General features: G+C 46.5%; 1 protein-coding gene and 1 long non-coding RNA gene across 5 annotated transcripts in view; one reads left to right on the top strand and one right to left on the bottom strand.

The window, feature by feature from the left end:
* Positions 1 to 26,272, top strand: part of AATK (apoptosis associated tyrosine kinase) — a 230,935-nt gene that overhangs the window by 183,927 nt on the left and 20,736 nt on the right. For 3 of the 4 annotated variants that reach the window (XM_021000800.1, XM_078155856.1, XM_078155855.1), the window contains exons 2-7: positions 2,736 to 2,869; positions 9,665 to 9,878; positions 16,472 to 16,551; positions 17,817 to 17,935; positions 18,314 to 18,401; positions 23,232 to 23,365. In XM_021000800.1, the coding sequence (XP_020856459.1) occupies positions 2,736 to 2,869; positions 9,665 to 9,878; positions 16,472 to 16,551; positions 17,817 to 17,935; positions 18,314 to 18,401; positions 23,232 to 23,365 (769 nt within the window). The remainder of the gene's footprint in view (positions 1 to 2,735; positions 2,870 to 9,664; positions 9,879 to 16,471; positions 16,552 to 17,816; positions 17,936 to 18,313; positions 18,402 to 23,231; positions 23,366 to 26,272) is intronic. The other variant, XM_021000803.1, reaches the window with a different exon arrangement.
* LOC110218223 (uncharacterized) lies at positions 17,416 to 19,056 on the bottom strand. Its single transcript, XR_002327247.2, has 2 exons — positions 18,375 to 19,056; positions 17,416 to 18,057 (listed from the first exon to the last, which is right to left on the bottom strand). It is a non-coding gene; the product is annotated as an uncharacterized LOC110218223 (long non-coding RNA).

The following is a 26,272-nucleotide window of genomic DNA, read 5'->3' as shown; positions in this document are numbered from 1 at the left end:
CCAGGAGGTTTGTGCAAGGAGGGATGACCTGGGATGAGACTCGGGGACTTTGGTACTTGCCCTACCACGGGGTTCTACCCCTTTAGTATATGGGCTGTACTGAAGGGTGGAGTTTTCCCCAGAGAGGATTGATAGGTAATTCGTTGGGTTAACCTGTGCTCTTGGATAGAGAGGTAGGAAGCTACAGTGACCTGAGCTCCTAGGAGCTTTACTCATCTCCCTTATTTCTGTTGCCATCGTCCTCCCAAACGGCCAAAGGTGCCATTGTCTTCTCCATCGCCCATGGTCAAAATTTCAGAGCCATCTTTGGTCCTTCCCTCTCGCTTCTCCCAAGATCCAATCAGTCGTCCGGTCCTGTTAATTCTGCTTCCCCAAGATGGATGATAGTCAAGTCTTTCACTCCCTTTCCACTCCGACCGTGGCCACCCTGATTCAGGCTTTCGTGGTCTCCTACCTGGTCTCCACCCCCTCCTCCGTTCTCTCCCCTATTCAGTCTGCCATTCCTGTTCAATCTTCCTGATGCTCAGATCTGACCTTTGCCACTCTCCTGCTTAAAAACTTTCAGAGGCAACTTGGTGCCTATTGGATACAATATAAACTCCTTGGTCAATCTGTTATTTAAGAGCTCTTCACTATCTACCTGCAGCCTTATTTCTCATGATTCCGCTTCACAAACTCCAAACTCCAACCAAATTAGGCCATTAGCTGACCTTGCCCTAAACTCTTCTGGCTCAGTGCATGCATGCGTGACCTCCTCCGTGGCCCAAACACATCCCTTCCATCTCTCTACAAGTTGACTTCCTTTTCTTCCTTCTGAGGCATAGTCCAGGCGCCACCATCTGAATAGAGCCTTTCCTGATCTCACTCTATGCCCATTCCACTTTTACTCTGAACCCAGAGTCAGGAAGACCTGACTTGAAAGCTGACCTCAGACACTTACTAGCTATATGAACATAGGCAAGTCATTCAGCCTCTGTAAAATGAGGAAATAATAGCATCTAACTCCAAGGGTTGTCGTGAGGGTTAAATGTTGTGTGGAGATAATATTTGTAAAGCACTTTGCAAAACCTTAAAGAGCTATATAAGTGCTGAGCATTATTGTTGCGGTTATATCTGTTCCTCCTCAAATGTTCTTATTCCTAGTGTTTAGATCTCTTCTTTGACCTTATTATACTCTACAGAGCTCTGAAAATTAACTAGGACAAAGTAAAATAAGTTTATCGATATACACAATAAACCTTATAACTTTTTTATTAAAAAACCCCTTTTTAATATGCAATATAGCCTCCTTTTCTTGCAACCACTTGTTTTATATGATTTAGTATTGACTTCACAAGATTTTGACCTGTATTTAATTACTCATCATGAAACCATACTTATGACATTGGAGATTAAGTACACTTTTAAACTTATAAACAACTTATAAACAGTACATTTTTTCCAAGTCTAGCCATAGTTCATAGATGGTTTTTTTTTCCCCAGGCAGGATTTAAATAAAATGAGTTCCCAGATTATGGTTATTTCTGTCTTTTGGGTAACTTTCTTAACCTTTGGCATCATGCAAAGTTGCGCTGTAGTATTCCATCCCCAGTTGGGTATCTCTGTAATTTCAGAGTGATTCTGCTTCTTGGTATATCAATATATTTATCAGAGCTCATCATTGCCTCAATAGGGACATGACTTCCAGGCCCACTGGAAGTTTAAAAATTCCCTCAAACACTTTTTGGGTATGGGTACTTTATAGCCTGATGAGAATACCCAGATATTACAGACTTATAGACTTCTTCCAACAAAGGTTTTGTATATCCTTGAATGAAAATGTGAAAAATCGTTAGTAAAATTACCTTTTTCCAATCTTCAGTACGCTAGTCTTTGTATCGTCCTGTACTATGATGTACTTTTTTTTTTAGGGCAACGATTAGCAGCTTAAAACAGCAACAACTGTTCTTCTGGCCATTTTTCCGACTTGAAGACAGCTACACTGCATTGCAGAGAAATCATTAACAACTTCTCTAGCTGCCAGGTCCCTCTGAAGGTCTTTGCTTCTCTTCTGAGGACTAATTAGGCTGTTGTTTGTCAGCTCTAGGTGTTATTTTTTGGTTTTTATTGCACTTAACTTTTGACCTCCACACCAGCAGCTGCTGCAACAACTTTAAAGGTCATTAAAAGGTGCTCTTGAAGAACTACGGTTTTTGCACATTTCCTTAGAACAATGTCCATTCTTAAAAATCACAGAATTAAAAACACCACAGAAGAAAGTAATGTATAGAATGAACTATAGTGCTCAATTGTCAGGGAACTAACTAAAAGTCAGGAAACCAGCTCAGTAAAGTCGCACCTGGTCAGGGTCAGAAGCTCTGAATCAGCCTAGCATTAGTAGAGCCATGCTTGCCTGACCGTTGTCACAAAGTGAAACCATATAAAATGATTGCTTGTCCCAAGTAATGCACACACCTCAGTAATTCACTGTAACTGATATCACACTTGTTAGTAGATGTGCCACATCCCCCAGAGACAGCGTGAGCTCCTTGAGGACAGGAATTGTGTTGCTTTTCATATTTTTTTTAATTGCTGTACACAAGAATACTGAGCAGTGTCTTGCACATCGTGATTAATAAATGTTTATTGATTGAAGCCGAATTGAGTTGGCCTCTTGGGCCTAGCGGTATTCTGTCTTCTGTCTAGGCCACGTCGTGGTAACCTCCTCTCTCTCTGTCTTTGATCTCTCCTTGTAGACGGAGCCCCACTTAGTGAGCTGTCCTGGTCCTCATCTCTTGCCGTGGTGGCTGTTTCTTTCTCTGGACTTTTTACCTTCATCTTCCTCATGCTGGCTTGCCTGTGCTGTAAGAAGGGAAACATCGGGTTCAAGGTAAGGCATGGACTGGACTTCATCCATGGAAGGGAGAGATGAGTTTTGTAGTGAGAGAGGAGCCTAAACCAGGTCCCCTTGCCTGCCAGAGATACCGTTCACGTTAATTTGGAAGCCTCCCAGGGATGGGCCTGTCTTCCACCCAGCTCTGTGTCCTCTTCCTTTTGCAAGAAGCCCAAAGAGGACAATGTGATTTGGTGGGACTAGTTACCTGTTAGTGTTAGGAGGGTGATGAGGATGAAGGCCAGCTGATGGATAATGTCTTGACCCCCATGCCTAGGAACGTAGCTCCAGTGGCACAGCCCAAAGCCTTGGAGTAAACTCAGGCATCCTGGCCCTCTTTGCCTTTCCCTAATTCTTGTGATTGCTTTTTTTTTTCCTTTGTGGATATGCTATCCACTGGCCACGTTTTGTGGCAGAGGTCTGTTATTGGCACGTTCACCAAAAACCTCACTGAAGAGAACTGGCCAGCCTCTTCTGACCCAGGATATGGTCAGAGCAGGTCCAGGCAGTTGTGTCAGTGACCACAACTCTAGCTCTCGCCTCTGCCAGCTGACCTACTCTGGTAGAGGTGGATGAGAGCTTGAGTGGTGTGACAGGATCCATCCACATGGCCAAGAATGTTCACGTAAAAGCCTGTGGTAATGCTGAACTTGAGTTCAAAGATACCCATCTTTGAATCAAGTGCCCATCTTTGCCTGATGAAGGTAACAAAAAAGAATTCACAGATACACACACACACACACACACACACACACACACAGAGTGTCCTTGAGAGGAGATAGGGGACATGTCCCAATAGTGCCCAGCCCTTGCTGGTTCTGAGGCTGAGCATCTTCTCAGGAATACCTGAGCACTTGGGTGTTAATAGTCTTAGTTCTCCAGACCTCTCCCTTCTCTTCCTATCTTTGTGCCCATATCGATTTCCTATTGAAACTAGTGGAGAATTTTGTGCCAATGATGTTTTCTAGGCTTTTAGTGATATTGACAATGATAATCATAATAATAGCACAGCTCCAGTGAATTACCTCTCTGTGGAATCACTCATTTGGATCTGCAACTGCTGGGGCAGGAGTATTGTATGTCAAAGCCATTTCTGATGGAGTTTTAGAGATTTCTCCGTTTCCTGCATTGATCTCCATGCTAAATTAATAGAGGCAATGCCCCATACTGTGATAAGTTTATGGTCTGCCTGTTGGAGGGATTGTTTGGTTTCTTGAGCCCTGTAGATTGTAAGTCAGACATCAAAACTGCTTTTCACTTATAGTTCCTAGTTCATCTCTAATAAATCACAGCATTGTGTAGACAGAAAAGCCCTGATCTTGGTATCAGGAGACTGGATTGTAATCCCAGATCCATTGCTTTTTAGCCATATGGCCTTGGGCAAGTTACTTCTCTAAGGATCAGTTTCCTCACCCTTAAATGGGAATAGTATTATTTATTTGCACTGCCGAATTCTTAGGTTTGTTGGGAGGTAATGGATATGAAGTCATTTTGTCAACACCACATCACTTTGCAAATGTGAGGAATTAAATCCTAGGAGGTTTAAGGGCCTGAGAAACAAAAAGTCCTTGGAGCTGTGAACAATTCAATTCAGTAAACATTTATTAAGTGCCTACTATGTGCCGGCACTGTGCTAAGTGCTAGGATACAAAAAGAAGCAAAAGACAGTCCCTGCCATAAAGGAGCTTACAGTGTAACGGGGGAGACAACATGCAAACAAATATATACAAAGCAAGTTATATAGAGGATAAATAGAAAAAAAAAGAGGGAGGGCACTGGCATTAAGGGGGGTTAGGGAAGGCTTCCTATAGAAGATGGGATTGTAGTTGGGGCTTAAAGGAAGTAGTTGGAACGTAGGAGATGGGGCTTAAAGGAAGTAGTTGGAACGTAGGAGATTGAGCATTCCAGGCATGGGGGAAGGCCAGAGAAAATGCCCAGACAGGGCATCTCCGGCACACATCCAGGACTCCTTTAGCTAAACCTTTAGATTCTGAACGTCGGAATCAAAGCTGAAATTCCTGATTTAGAAGCACCTCTGATGGCCTCTTTTGAATTGAGTTAGTCTAACTCACCAAGTTAATAGGATCAAATTACCATTTCCCAAAGGGAGTCTAGTAAACAGAATCCACAATACTAATATTAATTATTATAAGAATTGGGAATACTTCACATTTCCATGGCATTTTTCCCTTTGAGAGGGCTCCTCCGTGTGGTTATTTCATGAGGAATCCTCTCAGTCTTTCAAGGTAGAGAGGGCAGAAATCATTATCCTTACTTAGGTAGAAGACTACTCATTTTCCCACCTTTTTATAGGTGGGAAAACAGAGGTGAAGGGATTCTTCAGAGATGGAGGATGATAGACTAACTCAAAGGTGAAGGGACTTCCTAAAGTGACACAGCCATTGTGGGACTTGAGCCTCCACTGGTCTGAATGGACCAAACTGCTTCTGGCTGCTCTGCTTGGAAACAACAGAGAGGTGAAGTGATTTCCCCATGGTCACGTAGCCATTATAGGACCAGCACCCATGGTCTGACAAGACTAAGTTATCCCTAGCTGCCCTCCCATTCCTTCCTTGTCCCTTCTGTTCTCTTTCCCAAGTCCTCCTGACCCCCTCCTACCCTTTCGTCACCCACCTCACTCCTCACCAAAGGACTCTGCCTGGCACAGAGCTGACACATCTCCCCAGAGTAATTCAGTAATGCTGGGTATTGCAGCAGGATGAAATGCTTTGGCCCCAGGCCAGTCTCAAAGGGTGGGAGTCTCTGACCTCACAGGCACAGAATGTGCTGGAGAAAGTGATTCTCCCACAGTCTTTGGGATTTCTGTGGAAATGCCTGGCAATAGGTTTGCAAAGCCAGCTGGTATAGAAGGGAAAGAAGTAGAAAATGAGTAGGGAATCAACCGGGGGGGGGGGGAGGCAGCTGGGTAATGTAATACAGTCCTGGTCTAGCTTTTTCCTAAACACTCCAGGAGAATGAAGTTTCACCCTGCCCTTCTCCTACCAGCCCTGACCCCTTCATCGCCTTGTTTGAGGTGCTTCCCTCAGAAAATGCTAGATGGAGAACTGGCTTTGGGGTGTGGTTGCTTCCTAGAGAAGCTCCCTCCCAGACACCACTGGGTTCCCCCCAAGCCAGCTTAGCTTCTTGAACTTCTTCCTCTCATTCACTTCCGTAGGGCCGTGGGTGGGCAGCACGACCATGCTGGAGCCATCCATAGGAAGAGGGGGCAATGGTCATACTGTCCTATGTGATCACTGGTGTAGCCTGTAGGATTCGAGATTTCTCTCTGCAGCACTGCCAGGTGACTAGGTTTGTGAGGAAGTGGCCCTCCCACCTTTATCCCCCAGGATGGCCTCAGAGCACTGATTCCTTCCAGGACACAAGTTTTAATTCCTTTTTTCCTTGGGAAGTGGTTCACAAGAGCTCTCTCTGAGATGGAAAGGGGCTAGACTGAGAGTGTGACTTTGGATTTGGACTCAGTGGATTTTTTAATGGATTGAAAGTGCTTTTGGAAATCTCTTGGTAGAAGAGATGATTCTCTGGGAGAGGCAGAAGAGAAAGGATGACAGATGATGTAAAAATGAAAGATATCAATAACAATTCAATTTAAAAAAAAAAGTGCTCTTGAATGTCTTCTGCCGCTGTTGGTAGAACTTGAGTACTAGGAATGGAGAGGAGAGTGCATACTGTCTGTCATAATGGTTTCTGGGCCCTGCTATTTATCAGGCACTTTCTTTAGGAGCAGGTTTGTATCATTCCTTTTGTTTTGGGATTGCCCAACCTCAAGCTTTCATAGAAGATTGAGGAACTCCCTGTAAAGGGGTGGGGTGGAGAAGGGTTGCTGAGTTGGCTGTCCCTGCCCAAGGGTAAAGGTCTAATCTTCATCTGGCAGATGGCTGGGGTAGGTGGCATGGGGCTGGGAGCCCAGGGTGGGGGTGAGTCTGGTCTGCAACAAGACTTCCTTGTGGAACTAAGGTATGCTCTTTCTCTATCCTTAGGGAGAGTTAAGGGTAGGGGGCAGGAAGGGAGGAGTGAATGAATATGAAGGAGCAAATTGATTTGCTAAAGATTTTACAAATGGAACTAAAGGAACTTTCCTCCATTAACCTGAGAAGTCCAAGGGTTGGGTAGGATTGAGCTAGGTTTCTGGGGACTCCCAGTGGAGATAGTTCACATCTCATGTTGGGCCCCTGTGACCCCCAAGGGATTAAATGTAAAGAGAAAGATAGCCCTGCCCCCCTTCCCTGTTCAAGTGCGTGCAAAGATTTATTTGAGTCATTCTGCAACCCCATTGGGAGAGGAGAAAGGGAGCAGGAATACTGGCAGGGCAAGCCATCCACGTGGTTGGTATGGGCACAGGAATACAGTCCTATGGCCTCTAGGAGCCTACAGGTGTGCATGTGCCTGATATGCACGCTTATTCACTTGCATAGAGGTTGTTACACGTGTAGTAAAAGGCAGGTAAGGAAGACAATCTCCCTTTTTCTTTGTGGGGAATTACAGTGTGAAAGGTTAGATTGAATTCAGGAGGAAACTGCCTGGCCAAGGATTATTAGAAACCTCCTGGTGATGCTTAAGGTTGTATGGTTGGCCTCTGTCCTTCCAGGCTAGGTAGAGGTGGGGAGTGAGCATGTGACCTGCTGTTCTTTGGGCCCTGTACTAACTCAGTGAGGTAGGTAGGTACTACAGGTGTTAGGATCCCCATTTTACAGATGAGGAAACAGAGTCTCAGAGAAGTTAAATGAGTTTCCTTCCTTTCGTTTCTGTGTCTCTTCCTCATGGAGAAAATGATATCTCTTCGAACACTAGGTGTGCAGCTCAGGCTGGAGCCCAACTGAAAGGGAGGAGTCTTTGGTTTCAGTACAGGAGGAAGAAAAGTGAAATTATTCGTGTTTAGATCTCAGTGCCTAAGAGTAGGGGGAAAGGGGTCTAGGTTTGAATATTGAGCTTCGGCCAGAGTTTCTTAACCTAAGGTCTGTAGACCGCACGGTAAGAGGTTGAAGTTTGTGGATAGATTTCACAGGATCTGCAAACTTGAGTGGGAAAAAATATACCTTTATTTCAATATAATTGATTTCCTTTGTAACTGTTTATATATTTATTTTTTTAAAACATTATTCTAAGAAGGGACTCATGGGCTTCACCAGACTACCAAAGATTTCCATGGCACAAAAAAAAGCTAAGAACCCCTGGTTTAGACTAAGTTGACATGTTGAGGATTTCTCTGGAGGCTCAAGAAAAAAGTCCCTAGAAGGCTTGCTTGTTTAGTCATTTTCAGTTGTGTCCAATTCTTTGTGACCCCATTTGGGTTTTTTTTTTTTTGGCAAAGATACTGGCGTGGTTTGCCACTTCCTTTCTCTAGCTCATTTTTACAGATGAGGAAACTGAGGCAAACAGGGTTAAGTGACTTGCCCAGGGTCACACAGCTACAGGAAGATTAGTCTTCCTGACTCCAGGCCCAGTATCCTATCTGCTTGTGCCACCTTAACTGCCTAGAGGGATTAGGAGGACAGTGATAAATATAATCTCCACAGTACTTAACACCTCGAGGCCTATTAGATTTGACCTAAGGCTTCCCAGCCAGGGCCTAACACAGGATTTCTCTCTATCTACACAGCCACATGTTCTTTGTTAAGAGGCACTAGGGTCAATATAACCAGCCTTACCTCTCCTCCCAACCATACCCACTGCTCTCCCTGCCCCCGACACCCATCAACTCTGGGGCTCTCCCTGAAAAGCAGAATACTCTGCCAGGGCAGTCTGACTCAACCTGTCTGCCTGCATAGCTCTGCCCTCTCTAGCCAGAAGCATTTCCCTCCTCCCCAGCCCCACCTATCCACTAAGGTAGCTTCGGGCCACAGGACAGACCAGGCAGGGATACCCAGGAATATGATTCAGAAGAATGGACTGATATAGGAGATGGAGTCCATGCTGCTGCACTGAGTAATATTTTCTCTTTGTTCCTTTAAAACTTCCTTTAAGACAGAGGTTTTTAATCTGGGGTCTAAGCAACCCTTTTTAAAACAACCTTGATAATTATATTTAATATAATAGTTTTTCTTTATAATCTTGTGCATTTTATCTATTTAAAGCTATTATTCTGAGAAAGGGTCCATAGGCTTTACCAGACTGCCAAAGGGGTCCATGACCCCCCAAAAGTGAAGACCCCATGCTAAAAGTAGGGGCTCCTCTAGTGGGTTTAGAGCTGGTGTCTCTGAGGCAGAGGTATGAACTAGATGTGGACAAAGTGTGGTGTGATGAGCGCTTCTCCTATCCATCTCTGCTTCCCAAAGCAGACAGCCTGAGGACTGGGACCTGTGAGGACTTTGGGGAGTGTCTAGTGCCTGTGGCTTGGAGGGGAAGTCGAAAGTGTAAAATAATGGGATGGGGGAGGGAAAGTAGCAGGAGAGAGAGAGTGAGAGAAGTATGTGTGTATGGGGTGATGGTGGGTGGGGAGAGGAGAGACTGCATAAAAAGTTTGGAAGAAGCTTTATTTGCCTTTCTGTTAGGGAAGGGTGATCCTGACCTCTTTGCCCTGACAACAGGACTGCAGAACAAAAGCAAAGAACTGGGGACTGGGACAATATAACCTAGAGGGGCAAACAGGGAGGGATCAGCTGCAGGTGTGAGGAGCCTGCCAGTGGGTGGAGGGGAGGGGAGCTTTCTGTGTGCAGTCAGTGGTCAGGACCATGAAGGGCACCTTTCAGAGCAATGGGGCCACCCCCACCACTTTTTTTTTTAACTCACTGCCTATCTGTCCATCCCTCCATCCATCTGACTGACCCCTTGCAGGAGCCCCCAGGGAACCCTGGATCAGGATCCACGGCTCACGGGAGGTCTCCGTCTCCGCTTCCCCCCCACCAGGAGTTTGAGAATGCCGAGGGTGACGACTACACCACCGAGTTCTCCGTGCAGGGGTCTCCGGCCACGCAGAATGGCCCCGAGGTGTACATACTGCCCCTCACTGAGGTCTCACTCCCCATGGCCAAGCAGCCTGGGAGATCAGGTTAGTCTCATATTAAGAACTCAAAGTCAGCCTGGAAACTGGGGCCCTCCACTTCCCAGATACTTCAAGGACCACCTATTTCCCCACTTCCTCACCCACCTTACCCCCACATTCTTATCCTGAGACTTGGAAAAGATTAGAGACTGTCCTCTTGACCATATTGAATTGAGAAAAATTATGGTATAGGTAGGCTGAGGTCTTGTTGGAGACTTGCATGGGAACCCCTTGATCAATACTCTCAAGCCCTAGGATCTTTATTATAAAGCCTACTTTGTGGGGCTGCCTTCCTATCACTAGGCCTGTTGGTGGCATTTCAACTTCATAGGGAATTGAAATATGTAGACTTTATTCTATATCATAATAGTATCCTGGGACTAACGGTCAGATTACACAAAGAAGGCTTTGGGTGGGCCTTGGGCCCTCCTGGGCAGCGGCAGAATTTGTTGATACGGGTGTCATGCCCTTCTCTCCTGGAGCACTGTCCCTGGCCAACATGATACCTATTTCTAAGAGGGTGCACAAACTTGACAGCTGATGTTAGGTTAAGAACTCTCACCCCTAACCCTCAGAGGGTAAGCTCCTAAGGGTCCTAGAGTAGGAGTGAATGACCTCAGACAGTAGGGTCTCAGGATGGTGTATATAGAGGTCTGCCTACCCTAGATCCCTTTTCCTTGACTACAGTACTTTGAGGCAGGGCTTCAAAGCCTAATGGGGCCTGGCCTGTTGTTCTTGGACGATAAAACTTGGACTCAGTCAAAAGGCTGCCCCCAAGGACCTAGAAGGCCACATGTGGCCTTGAGGCCACAGGTTCTCCAGCCCTGATCTGGTCTAACCTATCATTTTACAAGTGAAGAAGCTGAGACCCAGAGAGTCAGTCTTTCAGTCTATCAACAAACATTTATTAAGCAATTTCTATGTATCAGGCACCGTGCTAAGCGCTAGGGAAACAAAGAAAGGTAAAATCAAAACCAACAAATAAAAAAATCCCTCCAAAACATACTGTTCTCAAAGAGAAAACATTTCTAGTGGGAGAGACAGGTAAATGATTTTTCCAGGGTCGCACATGTAGTCACTAATAGGGCTGAGATTTCAACCCAGGTCTTGATTCCAGTGATTCAGTGGTTTTGTCCTTGTGTCATGCTGGTATGTAAAAGCCTTTCACTTCTCTGGGGCTGTCCTTTCAAGAGAGGGAGAATGGACACTGAGATCCTGGGCAGTGCCACCTTCTTCATCTTTTCTGGCACAGGCCACAGTCTTTCCCAGTTGTGGCATGTGAGAGGGAGGAGAGGTATATAGCCTCCAGGTCCTTCTGCAAAAACCCCTTCCCCCCACCCAGGGTAGCACGTAAGGTTTGGGGGAGATGAGTAGAAGATAGACCCTTCTCTATCAACTCTGTCAGCCCTGGTGTCCATTGGCATATTCTATTTAGAACTGAAAAAGACCCCTTCCCAGTGCCAGCCAGTTTCTCCCATGCCAACCAGGTGGTCAACTAAGAAAGATCCACGTGTAACCAAGACTGAGAAGACACAGACCAGCCTTAGCCTTGTGGCTCCCATGTGACTGGAGCTGACGTGGACCTGCCCATCTTGCAGAGAGGAGTTGGTTTTCCCGTTCTCTCTCTCCTTTGGCCCAGAGCCAGAGGTTATATCAGGGAAGAAGAAAAAAATCCATCCCTGCCCAGAAGGGGCAGGAGTGGATGTTCAGCTGTTAAGGGGACAGAAGGAAAGAAAGTTTGGAGTTAAAGTCTAAACTATGTTTTCTTTTATGTGTCCTCATCCCACCACCACCACAGGAGGCCCCGTTAAGATATTAGAGGGGGGGAGAGGAGAAGCAAGAATGTGTTGCTGTGCTATTGAGTGGCGCTCACCCCAACCCTGTGCCATCCTGTGACCTCTGAACTGGGCAGACCAAGAGGCCTTGGAGATTCTGCAAGCCTCTTGGATTTCTGGAAAGAAGGCAGAACCATTCCTAGCTTATTTCTTCCTCTCCTCCCAAACTCCTACCCCACCCAATGGCTGTGGACATGAGCCCAGGCCAACCACACAGCCCCGGTTGGCCATTGTGCCCCGACAGGGCAGCTCTTCCACACACACAGGGGCTTTTCTTGTGTTCTGTGAACCTCATGGGGTGTGGGGCCCATGAATCTGTCCTTTCAGCCTGAGAGGAGTGGGTGGGCCGGAAAGGGGGCTGGGGGCTTATTTCCAGTGGTGCTTTGTGATTTGGGGGTGTGGGGGGGGTAGGTGTGGGTGGAAGAACAAGGTACTTTTTCACTATTTCTTCTATCAGAAGGCTGGATTCTTCCACCACAGTGGGAAAGGGGCCAGGGTTGGGGCTGGGTAATACTCCCAGGAAGGAGACTTGCCCTGACCAGGATCCTCATTCTGTAGGTGCTATCTGTCTCTTCCTTGATGAATGCTGAGAGTTCCTACAGGCACTGTACTGATCCTTGCCCTCACTCAGTTTCCCTTTCCATAGGTACTGAGGAGATAGCCTCAAGTTGTCTCCCCTAGTTCTGTGAGGTCTCCAGCACCATCCTTGAGCCTCCAACCATGGTCCCAAGGCCTCTGACCACCTATAGGAGGAGGTTGATCTAGTTTACTGTCTTCCCTGAATTGGGGGTAGGACTGCAAGACTCCAATTAACACCCCAGAATAGAGGTGGGATAGGGGTTTCATAGTCAGAGAGGCCCCCTCCCCATGACCAAGGTTGTCTGAGGGTTGTATGATATATATATGTGAAGTGTGATGTAGGATCAGAGTGTAGGAGTGAAAAAGAGAGATGGGCAGGTTTGCCTGTCATCTTCTACCCTCTGGACTTTGGGAGCATAAACCTTCCAGGGGGGACATTCTGATCTCAGAGCTGAGCCGCCTCTTAGGGGTTCTGAGGGACTCTATGTCAGGCAGCTGTTGTCAGAGTGATAAGGAGGCTGAGGGCAGGTAATTTAGGCTCATCTCCCACTTGTCCTTCCTGAATTTAGGCCACAGGTTCTGAACTTGGATGGGGAAATTGTTTTTTGGTTTTTTTTATCATTATTTCCACCAACTTTTAACTGAACTTGGGCATTTCCTTCAATTATGCATTAAAAAATTATTCTGAGAAGGGGTCCATAGATTTTGCCAGATGGCCAAAAGGTTAACTGTGCCCTAGGCCACAATGTGCGTGCCTCCTCAGTCCCTCTCCCTAAGGGAAAAAGAAAGAACAAGGATGACAAACTCCCCAAATCCTTGCCCACGCTCCCCCAACTCAGGCTTGGGCCTGTTATCTCTCTGGCACATAATGGGAACTTCTAGAAATTTCAGTTGTAATGCCACTTCCTTCACTCTATCACCCTGCCTCTCCCTTTGTCTACTTAGAGTTTCCAGGAAAATGATAAAAATGTCTAAAAGCCAAATGCTTACCCATAGGAGAGCCATTTCCTATGTTAGGGAGCCCTGGGGCCCATCACTGAAAGAAGGCAAGACTATGAACCCAAGGTCCTCTGGTACTTTTTAGGTATAACACCTGCCATCTGGAGAGCAGTCCTGAGCAGGCAGAGAGAGATGAGATCATAGTCCTAGAGTTAGAAGGGGTTCAAGAGATCAGTTGCTTTTCCAGAAGTCCTATGTCTGGTCTCCAAGGTATTCAAACTTAGGTCTTCCTGACTCCAGTGCTCTATCCACTAACATATCCAATAATGATAGTAGTAATAGTAATACCTAGCACTTATATAGAGCTTTGAAGTTTGTAAAGCGTTTTATGTGTGTTAACTCATTTGATCCTCACAATAATTCTGAGAGAGAAGGATTGTTATTGTCCCCATTTTTGCAGTTGGGAAAACTGAGACAAGAGAGAGCTTAATTAAGTGACTTCCAGGGTCACAAAGCTAAGTGGCTGGGTTTCCTGGCCCCTGACTTGTGCGTTCTATCTACTGAGCCACACAGCTGCTCCAGTTCAAGGTGACTCCCGACCACCCAACTCCATTCTCCATTCCCCCGCCCTTGTCAGGTGGGAAATCTAAGGAGAGAAGAAGGAACTTGATCACAGTTACTCTCACCCTTAGCCTAGGATTCGGGCGCCTGACTCCGAGGTCTAATACTTCATTTGCCCTCATCTTCAGGGAAGAGTCCTCCCCTTTCCCCTTTTTATAAGGTTCTCCAGGTGTGTCCTCTCTCTCAGATTAAAAGTAAGAATGAACTTTAGTGATAAGTATATACGGGACCGCCTGCCTTTCTACCCCAACTTGATTCAGAATTTCTTGAAAATCTTTTAGCAGTTGTGGAAATTCTAGGGCTGACAGGCCATTTAGGAGGAATTCCTTCTGATAAAATTGGTTGGCCTGAAAGGGCAAGGTAGACAAGGGGCAGGTTTATGGACTCATTTTTCTTTCTACTTCCTGCTGTTGATCATTGATTGAGAGGTGGAAGGACCCTTACAGGTCCCTGAGTAATCCCCCTCATTATAAAGATGAGGAAACTGAGGCCCAGAGAGTTTAAGTGTCTTGCAAAATCTCACATGGGCAGAACTGGGATGTGAACCCAGGTCCTCCTACTATTTCCACTGTCCTGGACTGCCTCAGAGCAATAGGAGTGATTTTAATTTTGTTCTCATTTCTAGGACTACACCGTTTGTGCTGAGGAGTCCAAATCTGGGAGTACAGAGATTAGATAGTCACATCCTTTAAGAGCTGTCTTCCCTTGGTGGTGAGAAATGAGGAAAAAAAAGAGAGAGAGAGAGAGAAAAGGTGACCATATTAAACATGCCCAGCTTCAGTGCTGGGAGAGCCAGATCTAGGGTGAGAAAACACCCTCAAAGCAACCTAGGTAATTCCCAACAATCAGGGCCTTGGAGAGTCTCGAAGTGCTTAACCAAAAAAGAGGAGGGCCCTGTATGCCTGCTTGACTTCAGAAGAGTCCACAGAGGCACCTCCGAGTTTCCCAAATAAAAATTAGAACAGTATATCTGGAGCAAAGGAGTGATAGGACTCTCTTAATCTGTTCCTCCTGCTCCAGGAAGTTTCTCCCAGAGCCTAGAGGCCTGTTGAGTCCAGTTCCCATAGCAGAAGCAGGAACATGTGGGAGAGGGTGGTGCATGGGATGTCTTGGGAATATGAGAAGTTGGGATTTTAATTTTAATTTATACTAGCACCCTCCTTCCACTCTCACCCTGGTCCCTTTCCCCCATGCCACAAAGCCCTGGGATGCCTCCCAGGTTTAAAAGGGGCTTCTGTAACTCTCTTCTAAGGTCTGGGGCCTATAGGAAGAAGCAGCAGGCCCTCATCACCCCATTAAATGGCAAGTGAAGAAATAGTATATTTCTCTCAGAGTCATGGCCTGTCAGAACCAAAAAGGACCTTAGAAATTATCTAATCCAATCTCTTTGTTGTACAGAGGAAGTCACTGAGGCAAAACAGTTTGTCCACGACCATATGACTGAGTAGCTATCCAGATTTCTAGTTCTGGGCTCTTCTTCAACACATCGTAGAGGGAACCCCAAGATATAAAAATCTATGAAGTTTTCCCTTCATCTTTGTTCAAACATCAGGGATTCAGTGATTCTATCCCCAACTCTCTTCTCATTTTGGGGACCTGGGTTCTTGGGGTCTAACTGGGGTGAAGGGCTTAGGAAAATGTCTCTTGAGTGCTCTTGAGTCTGATTCCTGAAGGGAAGATAAGTGCTGTCCACCCCACCCTCCTTCCTGGAGCCCAAGAAGAGGCCAGAGTATTTGCCTGAAATCTCTAATATCCCTCCTCCCCTCCAGTAAACAAGGGTGATGTGTGTGGGAACAGAATTCAGAGCATGCCAGGAAGAGCTAGAGGGAGTCAGGGCAGATACCAGGGTCCAGCAACTGGCCCCTTCCCTCAGGATTGTGCCGGGTGCGGCCACCACTGACCTCACCCAGGCCTGGCTTGGGGTGGGAGGGAGACCAGGGGAGAATGGGGCCAGTGTGTCCCGTGTAGGGCTGTGCCAAGCAGTCCCCAACAATAGGCCTTTGGTGGGGCTGGAATGTCACTGCAGTGATTGGATTGGAGGAATGTCAAAGTGTTCCCCATCTTTCCTGCCTTCTGTCCTCCTACACTGGGGCGGGAGGGGGTGGGTGGGCAGCATCATCAGCAACTTGCCCAAACAACACTCTGCCTGATGCTGCCCACTTAGTGGGCTCTGAACTTTGCCATCTTCTGCATTCAGTTGCTGGGCTCTTACCCTCTCCCTGATCCAGGCTACTGGCCCTACCGATGCCATGGTGGGATACTCCAAATAACTCCCTTGACTCTCCATCTCCCAGGCAGCTAGCTTTCTTCCTTTAGAAGCTAATGCTGTCCCTGAGCAGCAGGAGATGCTCAGTGATCCTTAATGAACCCTGGCCAGCCCCATGATCACACTGGGAGCCTCCTAGACGTGGACCCTCTTTCCTGGGGGACACCTAGGCCCTCCTGTCTTTCTTGGGGCTCTCCTGAAGATACGAGGGTAGCATCTGTTTTGGTGTCATTCTTCTTGGACCCACCCACAATGGGACCCCCGGATTGAGGTCGAGTGGCCAAAATTAGATGGTTCTGGTTGAAGAGAAATTGAGGAGGTGGGAGGGAAACTATTGAACCTAGCCTGCTCTGTTACAGTTCAGCTGCTCAAGTCTACAGACCTGGGACGCTACAGCCTCCTGTACCTGAAGGAGATTGGCCATGGCTGGTTTGGGAAGGTGAGTTCCTTTGGTTCGTGACTTTCTCTATCTTTCTCTTTTACCCCCCCCCCGCCCCCGGCCCTCAGGACCCGTGTTTCCTAGAGGGAAGATGTAATAACCTTAATGGTAGAGATGCGGGCATTTGACTTAGAATGGGGTTTAGATAATTCCTTAAGAACCCCATAGCATGCTTTGTCAAAGGATCTCAGAACATTTTCAGCCTGTTTCCTCAGTGGCCCAGTACCTTCCCTCTAGATTTGGAGGTGAGGAAACAGGAAAAGGTGGGAGAATCTTACCCTGAGGTTCTGCAGTGAGTCAGTCGGCAGTACAGCCCAGTTCCCTGCATGTCCACACACTAGGGTCTCTGTACTGCCCCTAGTCCGAGTTCTGACCCTGGGGATACCCAGCTTGGGGCCCCCTGAATTAGAGCTGCCCCTTACAGTGGGATCCTTAATACCCTGCTGTCTGTGCCTTTTACCCTTCTCTGGGAGACAGGTAGGTGGCCCCATCTTGCCAAGGCCCAAGAACCTGGCCTGGGCCTGGGACTACAGCTGGTGAAGGAGGTAATTCTGAGGGATGCAGGTGCTGGACTTTGCACAGGAGTTTCAGCACACTGCGCCCCTGGCTCTCAGCTCTATCATTCGACTGCCTTTTCTTGCCTTCCTCTATTCCTCTTTGCCCTGTAGACCTCAATTAAAATCTGTCTCCCCCACCCACCTCACACTCCAGGGTTGAGAGGGGAATGCAGAAAAGTAGTTTGGGAAGGTGAGCTAGCAATCCCTTAGAGAGGGGTTGAAAGAAGAGTCCCCACCCCAAGTCCTATCGTGAAATGCAGTAGAGTTCTCCGTAGAGTCCCTTGGTGGAGAGGACCCAGGGCAAAGCAAAGCTTGGTAGATTTTATTGTTTCAGTTAGGACAGGAGACAGAAAGAAAGCTTTCCTAGGAGTTCTGGGTAAGTTGAATAGGTTGCAACTCCACCAGGAGGTCCGTGTAAAAGAAGTCCCCAAAGCTGGAGTGCGCCATCCCTTCTTACAGCCAGGACCTAGATGATAGCTTCCAACCAGACAGGGGCATTGACCAGAAGCCTGCTTCCAAAACAAGCCAGAGTCTTAAGAAAGGAACAGGCCAGTGGGCTCCCCGGGCTGTGCTGCCCTTTGCTCCGAGGCTTCTCTGCCCAGCAGGTGGGCCCCTCCTTCATGACAGGGCCTGTGTTAAGGGGACCTTTCAGTCAAGGGGTGGGAGGGGGGTGTGGGTGGGTGACGACCCTGTTTCCTGCCCATGCAGGTATTCCTGGGTGAGGTCAATTCGGGCATCAGCAGCACCCAGGTGGTGGTAAAGGAGCTGAAGGTGAGCGCCAGTGTGCAGGACCAGATGCAGTTCCTCGAGGAGGCCCAGCCCTACCGGTAGGTGGAGGCAGCCACACCCAGCTGGCAAGCCCCCTCGTTCACAACAAGGATGGGTGTTGTGGGCTGTGCAGAGGGGAAGATGGTGGGGACCAGAACTGGGGTCAGAGCTGGCTTTGATCCTAGAAGAGAAAGGGGGTAGTGGTGATATCAAAGCAGATACCAGTGCCATCTGGTGGACAAAGAGAGTAATCCCAGGCCTGGCCAGAGAGTTGGGATGCAGAATGCTTTTCCCTCCAGGCTTCCCCTCCCCCGCTGCAGTTGGGTTGATGTCTGCATGTGGGGACCTTGGTAACCTGACCATTGGTCACTAGAGCCCCCGGTCTGGAGCACCTTTGCCCATTTGCTGCCCCAGTGGAGCTCATCCTTTCCCCACAGGGCTCTTCAGCACAGTAACCTGCTTCAGTGTCTGGCCCAATGTGCAGAGGTGACCCCGTACCTGCTGGTGATGGAGTTCTGTCCGCTGGTGAGTCAGGGGTTCGGGGCAGGATGACGGGAGGAGGTCTTGTAGCTACCTGCTCTGCCTCTCTTTCTCTAGGTCGGGGGCTCTTTACCTTTTTCATGGACCTCTTGACAGTCTGGTGACACCTGTGGACCCTTTCACAGAACAATGTTTTTTTTAAAAAAAAAAACATAAAATAAAGTACAGGGGATTACAAATTCAAATGCCGTTATCAAAAAAAAACAAAACAACAGTTCACAGACCTCAGGTTAAGACCATTGCTCTTTTTTCTTGGGATAAGACCCCCTCTTTGACCTTGTTCCTTGGCTTGGAGCAGGACCAGGAACCACCGGATAAGACCAAATAGGTTGATGTCTGGTAGACATGGGGTCTTAGTCCTGCAGATTCAGCTGGGGGACCAGTCTATCCTGGGACTTTCTTGGAGCAGATACTCCATTTACTGTAACTCTAAAAGGTCCAGAGAATTCTGGTTACATTGATTTGGATCAGTAAGACCAGCTAAAGTGATTTGAGTCCTGAGAGGGCCCCACATCTGACTAGACATTCTCCATTGTGTCTTAGATCCATGATCAGTGGAAGCAGACCCACTGGGAAAGCTTGAGGTGGCACCGGTCATAGCCTAAACCCTTCAACCCCAGCCAGAATTGCTCTGGCCATGCAATGAATGGCGGGGTTTCCCCACAGGTTCCTGGGAACTTCTCTGTTATTGCTAGAGAATTTCCTTGGCCCTCTAATAAAACATCTGTGGTTTGGCTGTGGGAGATACCATCTCTCTTAAAGTATTTGAAGCCGTGTTTTAGTGATTTTCAGCCTTGTGGGCCCTCCTCTCTCCCCATTATTTTTTTTTGGTCTCCCCATTATTTTTTAGTGTCACAATTTGTAAATCAGAAGCAAATATTTACTATTTTATGAATTACTTATCAACTCAATTCACCCCCAACTGTTTATGCCAGCAACACAGGAACCAAAATTGATAGAATAGTCCTGCCCCCTGATTAAATCTGTATTTCTGAATGTGAATAGCAGATTAGATCTCTTCTAGTTTAACTTCAGTACAGGGTGTTATCTGAATGCATATTGTCCACTTTGTAAAGTATCCACAGAAAATGTTTAATCCAGAGGCAGCTGAGAGTCACAATAGAAAAGACCTGAGCTCAAATCCAGCCTCACCTTCCTACTGAGTGACCTTAGGCAAGTCACTTAACCTGTCTGCCCCAGTAGCTTCATCTGTAAAATGGGGATTATAATAGCACACCCAAGGGTTATGGTGATGATCAAATAAGATAATTTGCAAAGCGCTTTGCAGACCTTAAAGCATTAGCTATTATTATTATATAGCTCTTGATCTAGGCAACTAGGTGTCATAGTGGATAGAGTGCCTAGCCTGAAGTCAGGAAGTCTCATCTTCCTGAGTTAAAATCCAGCCTCAGATAACATACTAGCTGTGTGTCCCTGGGAAAGTCACTTAGCCCTGTTTGCCTTAGTTTCCTCATCTGGAAATGGCAGACCACTCCAATATTTTTGCTAAGAAAACCCCAAACAGGGTCATGAAGAGTTAGACAGTACTGAAATGACCGAACAACAATAAGTTCTTAACACCAAGAGAGAGAAGGGGAAAAGTATTCTAGGCAGAGGGTGATGGAAGGGCCGAAAGTGTGCATGATATAATTGGTATATCATCTAGGCCAAAGTGAAAAGTATGAATAAGAGTTATAGGAAGTAAGATCAGAGAAACTAGAAAGGTCTTGAAAGTTAGACTTGAGAGGCAGCTAGGTGGCAAAGTGGATAGAGCACTGGCCCTGGAGTCAGGAGTACCTGAGTTCAAATCCGGCCTCAGACACTTAACAGTTACTAGCTGTGTGACACTGGGCAAGTCACTTAACCCCAATTGCCTCATCTAAAAAAAAAAGAAGAAGAAGAAGAAAGTTAGACTTGGGAGTTTAACCATTGTGAACAGAATTCTATATTCACAAAAGCAGTGTTTCAGAAAAACAAGCAGACCAATGTGCAGAAGGAATTGAAGTGTTCAGAAATTAGAGGCAGGGAGAACAGGTGGAGAGCTATTACAATAGTCTAAGCAAAAGACCTGGACCAAGGTAGTGGCAGTGACAAGAGAGAGGAAGGGGAGAATCCCTCGTTTTTGGATTAGATACTGTTTGTACTCACACTACTGTTCCCTTCCACTACAATTTCAAAAAACAATTCTTGTTGGATTATTTTTTTGTTGAACTCTTGGAAAATCAGTAAAATCATCATAGGTAATAGAACGTAGGTTTAGGAGTTGGACAAAGGCCTATCCATTTTCTGCATGTAGCTAGAGAGGGTTTCTACTCCTTTCTATCCTAGGAGTAAATCATCTCTGCTGCACGACAGGCTTCTTCAATCTAGTGAGGTGCAACAAAAACTACTTTACCACAGGTTCATGGATATATTATCCAAGATTACTATTAACCATTATTAGTAGAGATTACCTATGTGATTGTGAGCTAAAGAAACTGATTTTTATGTGAAAATTTTTGTATATATTTTTCAAATTACCTGTAAGACAACACCCATTCCTATTACAAAAAAAAAAAAGAACACTAGAAAACACAGGAATAAATGGAGCTTTCCTTAAAATGTTAAGTAGTATCTATCCAAAACCATCAGCAAGCATTATCTGTGATGAGGATAAAACTAGAAGCCTTCCCAATAAGATCAGGGTTGAAGAAAGGATGCCCATTATCACTACTATTATTCAGGAAATATTCGCTATAGCGATAAGAAAAAAAAAGAAATGGAAGGAATTGGAATAGGTAATGGGGAAACAAAACTCTCTTTGCATATGATATGGTGGTATACTTAAAGAATCCTAGAGAATCAACTCAAATTATATGTAAAAACAGTTTTTAAACTTTTGGGTTTTTTTTTAATTTTTGAGTTCCAAATTCTCTTCCTCCATCCTATCACTTCTCCTAGAGAGAGCAGGAGATTAGATATGGATTATACATGTGCAGTCATGTAAAAAATATTTTTATATTGTTGTTCAGTCTTTTCAGTCATGTCTGACTCTTTGTAACCTCATTTGGGGTTTTCTTGGCAAAGATACTGGAGTGGTTTACTATTTCCTTCTCCGGCTCATTTTACAGATGAGGAAACTGAGGCAAACAGGGGTAAGTGACTTGTTCAGAGTCACATGGCTAGTAAGTGTCTGAGACTGGATTTGAACTCTGGAAGATGAGTCTTTCTGACTCCAGGCCTGGCACTCTATGCACTGTGCCACCCAGCTGCCCTATTACCATATTAGCTATGTTGCAAAAGAAAACATAGAAAGCCCCCCAAAAAAAAAACTCAACCAAACAAGAAAAATAAAGAAAAAAAAATTTTTAAAGGTATGCTTCAATCTACATTCAGACTCCATCTGTTCTTTCTCTGGAGATGTATAGCGTTTTTCATCATAAGTCCTTTGGAATTGTCTTGGATCATTGTATTGCTGAGAATAGCTAAGTCATTCACAGAAGCTGATTTTTACAAATTTTAACAAATATGCTGGATCCTATCTAATCTTAACAAATATGATCTCTAAATGAGTGTCATCTTCTTTAAAGTAATCACCGTCAGCATTTACTCACTCATTCCCCAAATGCTGGCATTACTCAGCGCATTCCCCAGAACCTTGGAGTCAGAAGACTTAGATCAAAATCCTGCTGACAGTTATTACTTGGGCAACCTTGGGACCATCACTTAACTTCCCTGGGCCTCAGTTTTCTCATCTGTAAAATAAGGTTGAACTAGGTGGTCTCAGAGGACTTTTCCAGCTCCAGGTCTCTGTGTTCCTATGACCTTCAGAGCAGGTGTAATGAGCCACACAAGGAGCTCTATCCCCCTGCTTCATAGTCTTGGATGGCAGGACCGGCTGGGCTTGGGTCCCAGAGATGTTATGATTCCGAAATACTTGAACCTGGTATGTCACGGTCATGTCACAGTAACACGGCGCATAATAGATTCAGAAACCAGGAGGTTCATCCGAACTTGAAACTGTCTTACTGTGATCTTTTAGTCTGAGACGCCTCAAATCAGGCGCCCACAAAGTATACCACAAAGTATAATAATAATAATAATAATAATAAGAAGAAGAAGAAGAAGAAGAAGAAGAAGAAGAAGAATGGTTATTATTATCGTAAGCATTTATATACAGCTTTACAAATATCTTATTTGAATCTCACAACCACTCTGTGAGGTAGGTGCTATTATTTATCCTCCTTTTACAGATGAAGGGACTGAGGCCAAGCAAGGTTAAGTGAATTGCCCAGGGTCACATGGCCAGTATCTGAGGTGGAATTTTGAACTCAGGTCTTCCTGGTTCCAGGCCCAGGGCTCTACCCCCCATGCCATATAGCTGCCTGTTTTCTTGCTTGACTTCCTTTCCTGGCCAAGATCCTTCCTCCAACTCAAGGAATTGTTTTGGTTTGTTTTTCCTCTTCTAGTCCCCAGCTCTTACCCTTGGTTTAGGTTTAACCCCGCTATGTTCTCCCTGCCTGTGTCATTGAAGGCTTTGTTCCGAGGCTTTTCTTCTTTGGAAGTGACGTTTTCTCCTAATTGCTTCCCACTTAAGCTGTCCCAGGATCCAGATTTTGTCTGTCTTAGAGGAACCAGAAGGGCATTTCTTGTTACCCTTTTAGCCCTTAGTAGCTTAGTATATTGTACAATATTGTAACACTATTCTAACGTTATCCTGGCCCAAAGGCAGCTTGTCAGGAGCTCTGTGCTCACCCATGCTGGCTCGGCTCTCCCTAGCTCTGCGTGCCAACTCCAGGGAGCTGGGAATATAATTCTGGGGTCGCTTTTTGGCAGGGAGACCTCAAGGGCTATCTGCGCAGCTGCCGGGTGGCAGAGTCCATGGTCCCGGATCCCCTGACTCTGCAGAGGATGGCTTGCGAGTTGGCATGTGGAGTCCTGCACTTACACAAGAACAACTATGTACACAGGTAAGCTGGAAACTGTTCCCTTTCCATGGCTGTAGGTGAGGGGCTCACCTTTCTAGGGCTGGTGGCGGCAGAAGTGGTACAGGAGGGGAGGCAGGGGCATCAGAGTTCTATCCTGAGATAGTGGCTAGGTGAGCCTGCCTCATCTTTCCTCAACTGGGTGGATTTGAATCTCCACTGTCTAACTAGAAAAGAGATTGGGGAACCAGGAGCTAGCTTCTGCCATTCTTCTCCCCCGCTCCGCGATGCCTGCCTTTCTCTGCCTTCGTTCCTTTCCAACACATTCTCTTCTTCCCCGCTCTGTGGATTTGGGGAGAATTTGCCCTGGCTTTCACTAGGTCATACTGGGTAGCCTGGGTCCGAGGTTCTTTGCCAAGCACAGGCTTCCCCTTCCCAGAGATTAGGTCCTCTGTATTGGGTTAGCTTACCCCTTTTGGGATTTGTCTTCAGCCTGCTGAGGGAGCTGCTGACCAGGAACCACTGCGGTGAGATGTGCTGTTCTTTGTCTCCAGGGCACACTGGAGAAGGAACAAGGTGAAGAATGAAGGATTTAGGTTAGAAATAGGAAGGAAATTCCTATGGCACAAGCTATCCCTCCTTGGCTCCAGTGGGAAGCTGTGTGGATCCAGGTTCTCTAGGCCTTTAAAAGCAGGACCGAGTCCCATGTAGCTGCACATGTAGGAGGGGTTTTACCTCAAGGCTGAGAATCCTTAGAAGTCCCTAAAGTCAGCATTTAGAACTGAAGGGTATCTAAGAAAGTATTCTCATTTTATAGATGAGGAAACAGGGCCAGAGGTGGGTAGTGACTTGCCCAGAGCCATACAAGGTAGTAAGTAATAGAGCCAGGATTTGAACCCAGGTCTTCTGACTCGAAATCCAGTGCTCCTTCCATGATGCTATGCCCCTGCCTACCACCCTGCCCTGCCAGCTCGAGGATTCTCTGATTCTGATTCTTCCAGGATGCACGAGCGGCCATGGGGGCAGCCTCTCCCCCAAGCACCACTGCTCACCTTGGCCTTCCTCCCCAACAATATCCTGATGCTGAGTGAGCGGCACACAGAGACTCCAGCATCAGTGATTTTGTTGAAGAGGGTGGCTGCCAGCTTCTTCCTGACCTGCACTGCCCTCTCTCTCCTGAGGCCTGTCCCGGGAGCAGGAAGAGGAGTCCCGCTCTTGGATCCTGCCCCCACACTCAGGATACGCTGCTGCCTGGAACCCCGTAGCTTGCTTGGAGCATGGCGGCCTTGGAACGTCCCGGCTGGGAGCTGGCTCCACACCCCTCTGCTCTCCCAACCTGGCCACCAGCCCTGGACCCTTACCCTTGAGCCACACGTCTCTTCTAGGTGCTCTAGTTTTGTCAGGGAAAAGCTCGGAGCCTCGGACCCAGACCACCATAGACATTCCTTTGCACACAAACTGATTTTGGCCAAGGGCATTGCAGGGAGCCCACCTCATCCTTAACAGTAATCTCAGCCTCATCTCCCGTGGGTTCTTTTCATAAGAGAGTAAACAGAATTTTAAATTCATTTATTTTCTTTCTTTCTTCTTTCCTTCCTTCCTTCCTTTCCATTTTGCCCAAATAAATGAACAGTGCCATGGCCGAAAGGCAGGCAGAGACCAGGTACAGCTGAGCAGGTCACAAGGCCTGAATAATGGGAATCAGTGGATGCTGAATGTCTCATTTGGCATTTGCTCTCTTCTTCCTCCTCCTCCTCCTCCTTCTCCTCCCCTCTCTCCTCTTCCTCCCCTTTCTCCTCCTCCTTTTCCCCCTCTTTCTCTTCCTCCTTCTCCTCGTTCTCTTCTTCCTCTCCCACCCCCTCCTCAAATATCCTTTTCCCATTTTCTGCTGTGGAGCCATCTTGTATATATTTTCAGGACAGCCTGAAAAAAAAACCAAACATTGACTGGGCTGCCCTAGATCCAGGTCCCTGCTTTTGTTTCCCAGGGCATTGCTTCCCTATCGCACTTCTGTCTGTAGGCAGGGTGGTCTGCTGGAAAGAGCCCTAGAGTCTGAAGGCCCGAGTGCTGTTCCCAGCTCTGTTCTTGACTCATTTTGTGACCTCACTAGGTGAGGGCTTAACCTCTTCAGGCCTCATTTTTCTCATCTGCAAAATGGAGATAATTATCTTTGTTCTCCCAGGGAAGTTGTGAGGGGATGGGGATATAAATGAGATATGTGCTCTGGAAAAAGAAAATACTGTGTAAATAGGAATTATTCTTCTGGTAGGGGGCACTCAGATTGCTGCTTTCTCTCTTCCCCCCCTCACCTCCTCAACCCTCGTTTCTATCTTGGTTTGTTTTCTTTATATTGCTGGCTACTCAGCAAATTTAGGATGCTGTCAGAGATAAGGAGGACGGGAGGGAGCATACAGATGAGGCAGAGGTGTTTGTGACCAGCACGAGGGAGGAAGTGGGTCCCACTGCTGGGACTGGGGCTCCCTCACCAACCAAGGGGAAAGTCCTTCCTGGCTACCAGGCATCTTTCAGGAGCCATAGCCAGACCACAGGGCAGACTGGGGATGGGAGCAGGGGAAAGAGAGCTAAGCTAATGGCCTACCACATGATCAGCCATGGGGACAATTAATGTTGGTTGTATTATTTTGCATTTAAATGTCTAAATGAAAATGAAAAGCCACCCATACTCTGTTCTCTCCTCTCCTCCATTCTGCTTTCTCCATCTTTTGTTCTGAATGAAAATAGTGATAATAATAATAGTAATAAAATAGTATTTTAGTTAGTATTTATATAATTCTTTAAGATTTATAAAGTACTGTACATATGTTATTTCATCCGATCCTCACAACAACCCTTTGCAGAAAGTAGTTTTATTTCCGTTTGACAGATGAGGAAACTGAGGCTGAGAGGGATTTGCCCAAGATCACACAGCTAGTAAATGTCTGAGGCAGGATT

Source organism: Phascolarctos cinereus, unplaced genomic scaffold, assembly GCF_003287225.1.
Source record: "Phascolarctos cinereus isolate Bilbo 61053 unplaced genomic scaffold, phaCin_HiC Scaffold_5;HRSCAF=322, whole genome shotgun sequence".
NCBI classification, from domain to species: domain Eukaryota; kingdom Metazoa; phylum Chordata; class Mammalia; order Diprotodontia; family Phascolarctidae; genus Phascolarctos; species Phascolarctos cinereus.
This window is presented reverse-complemented; position numbering and strand designations above follow the sequence as displayed.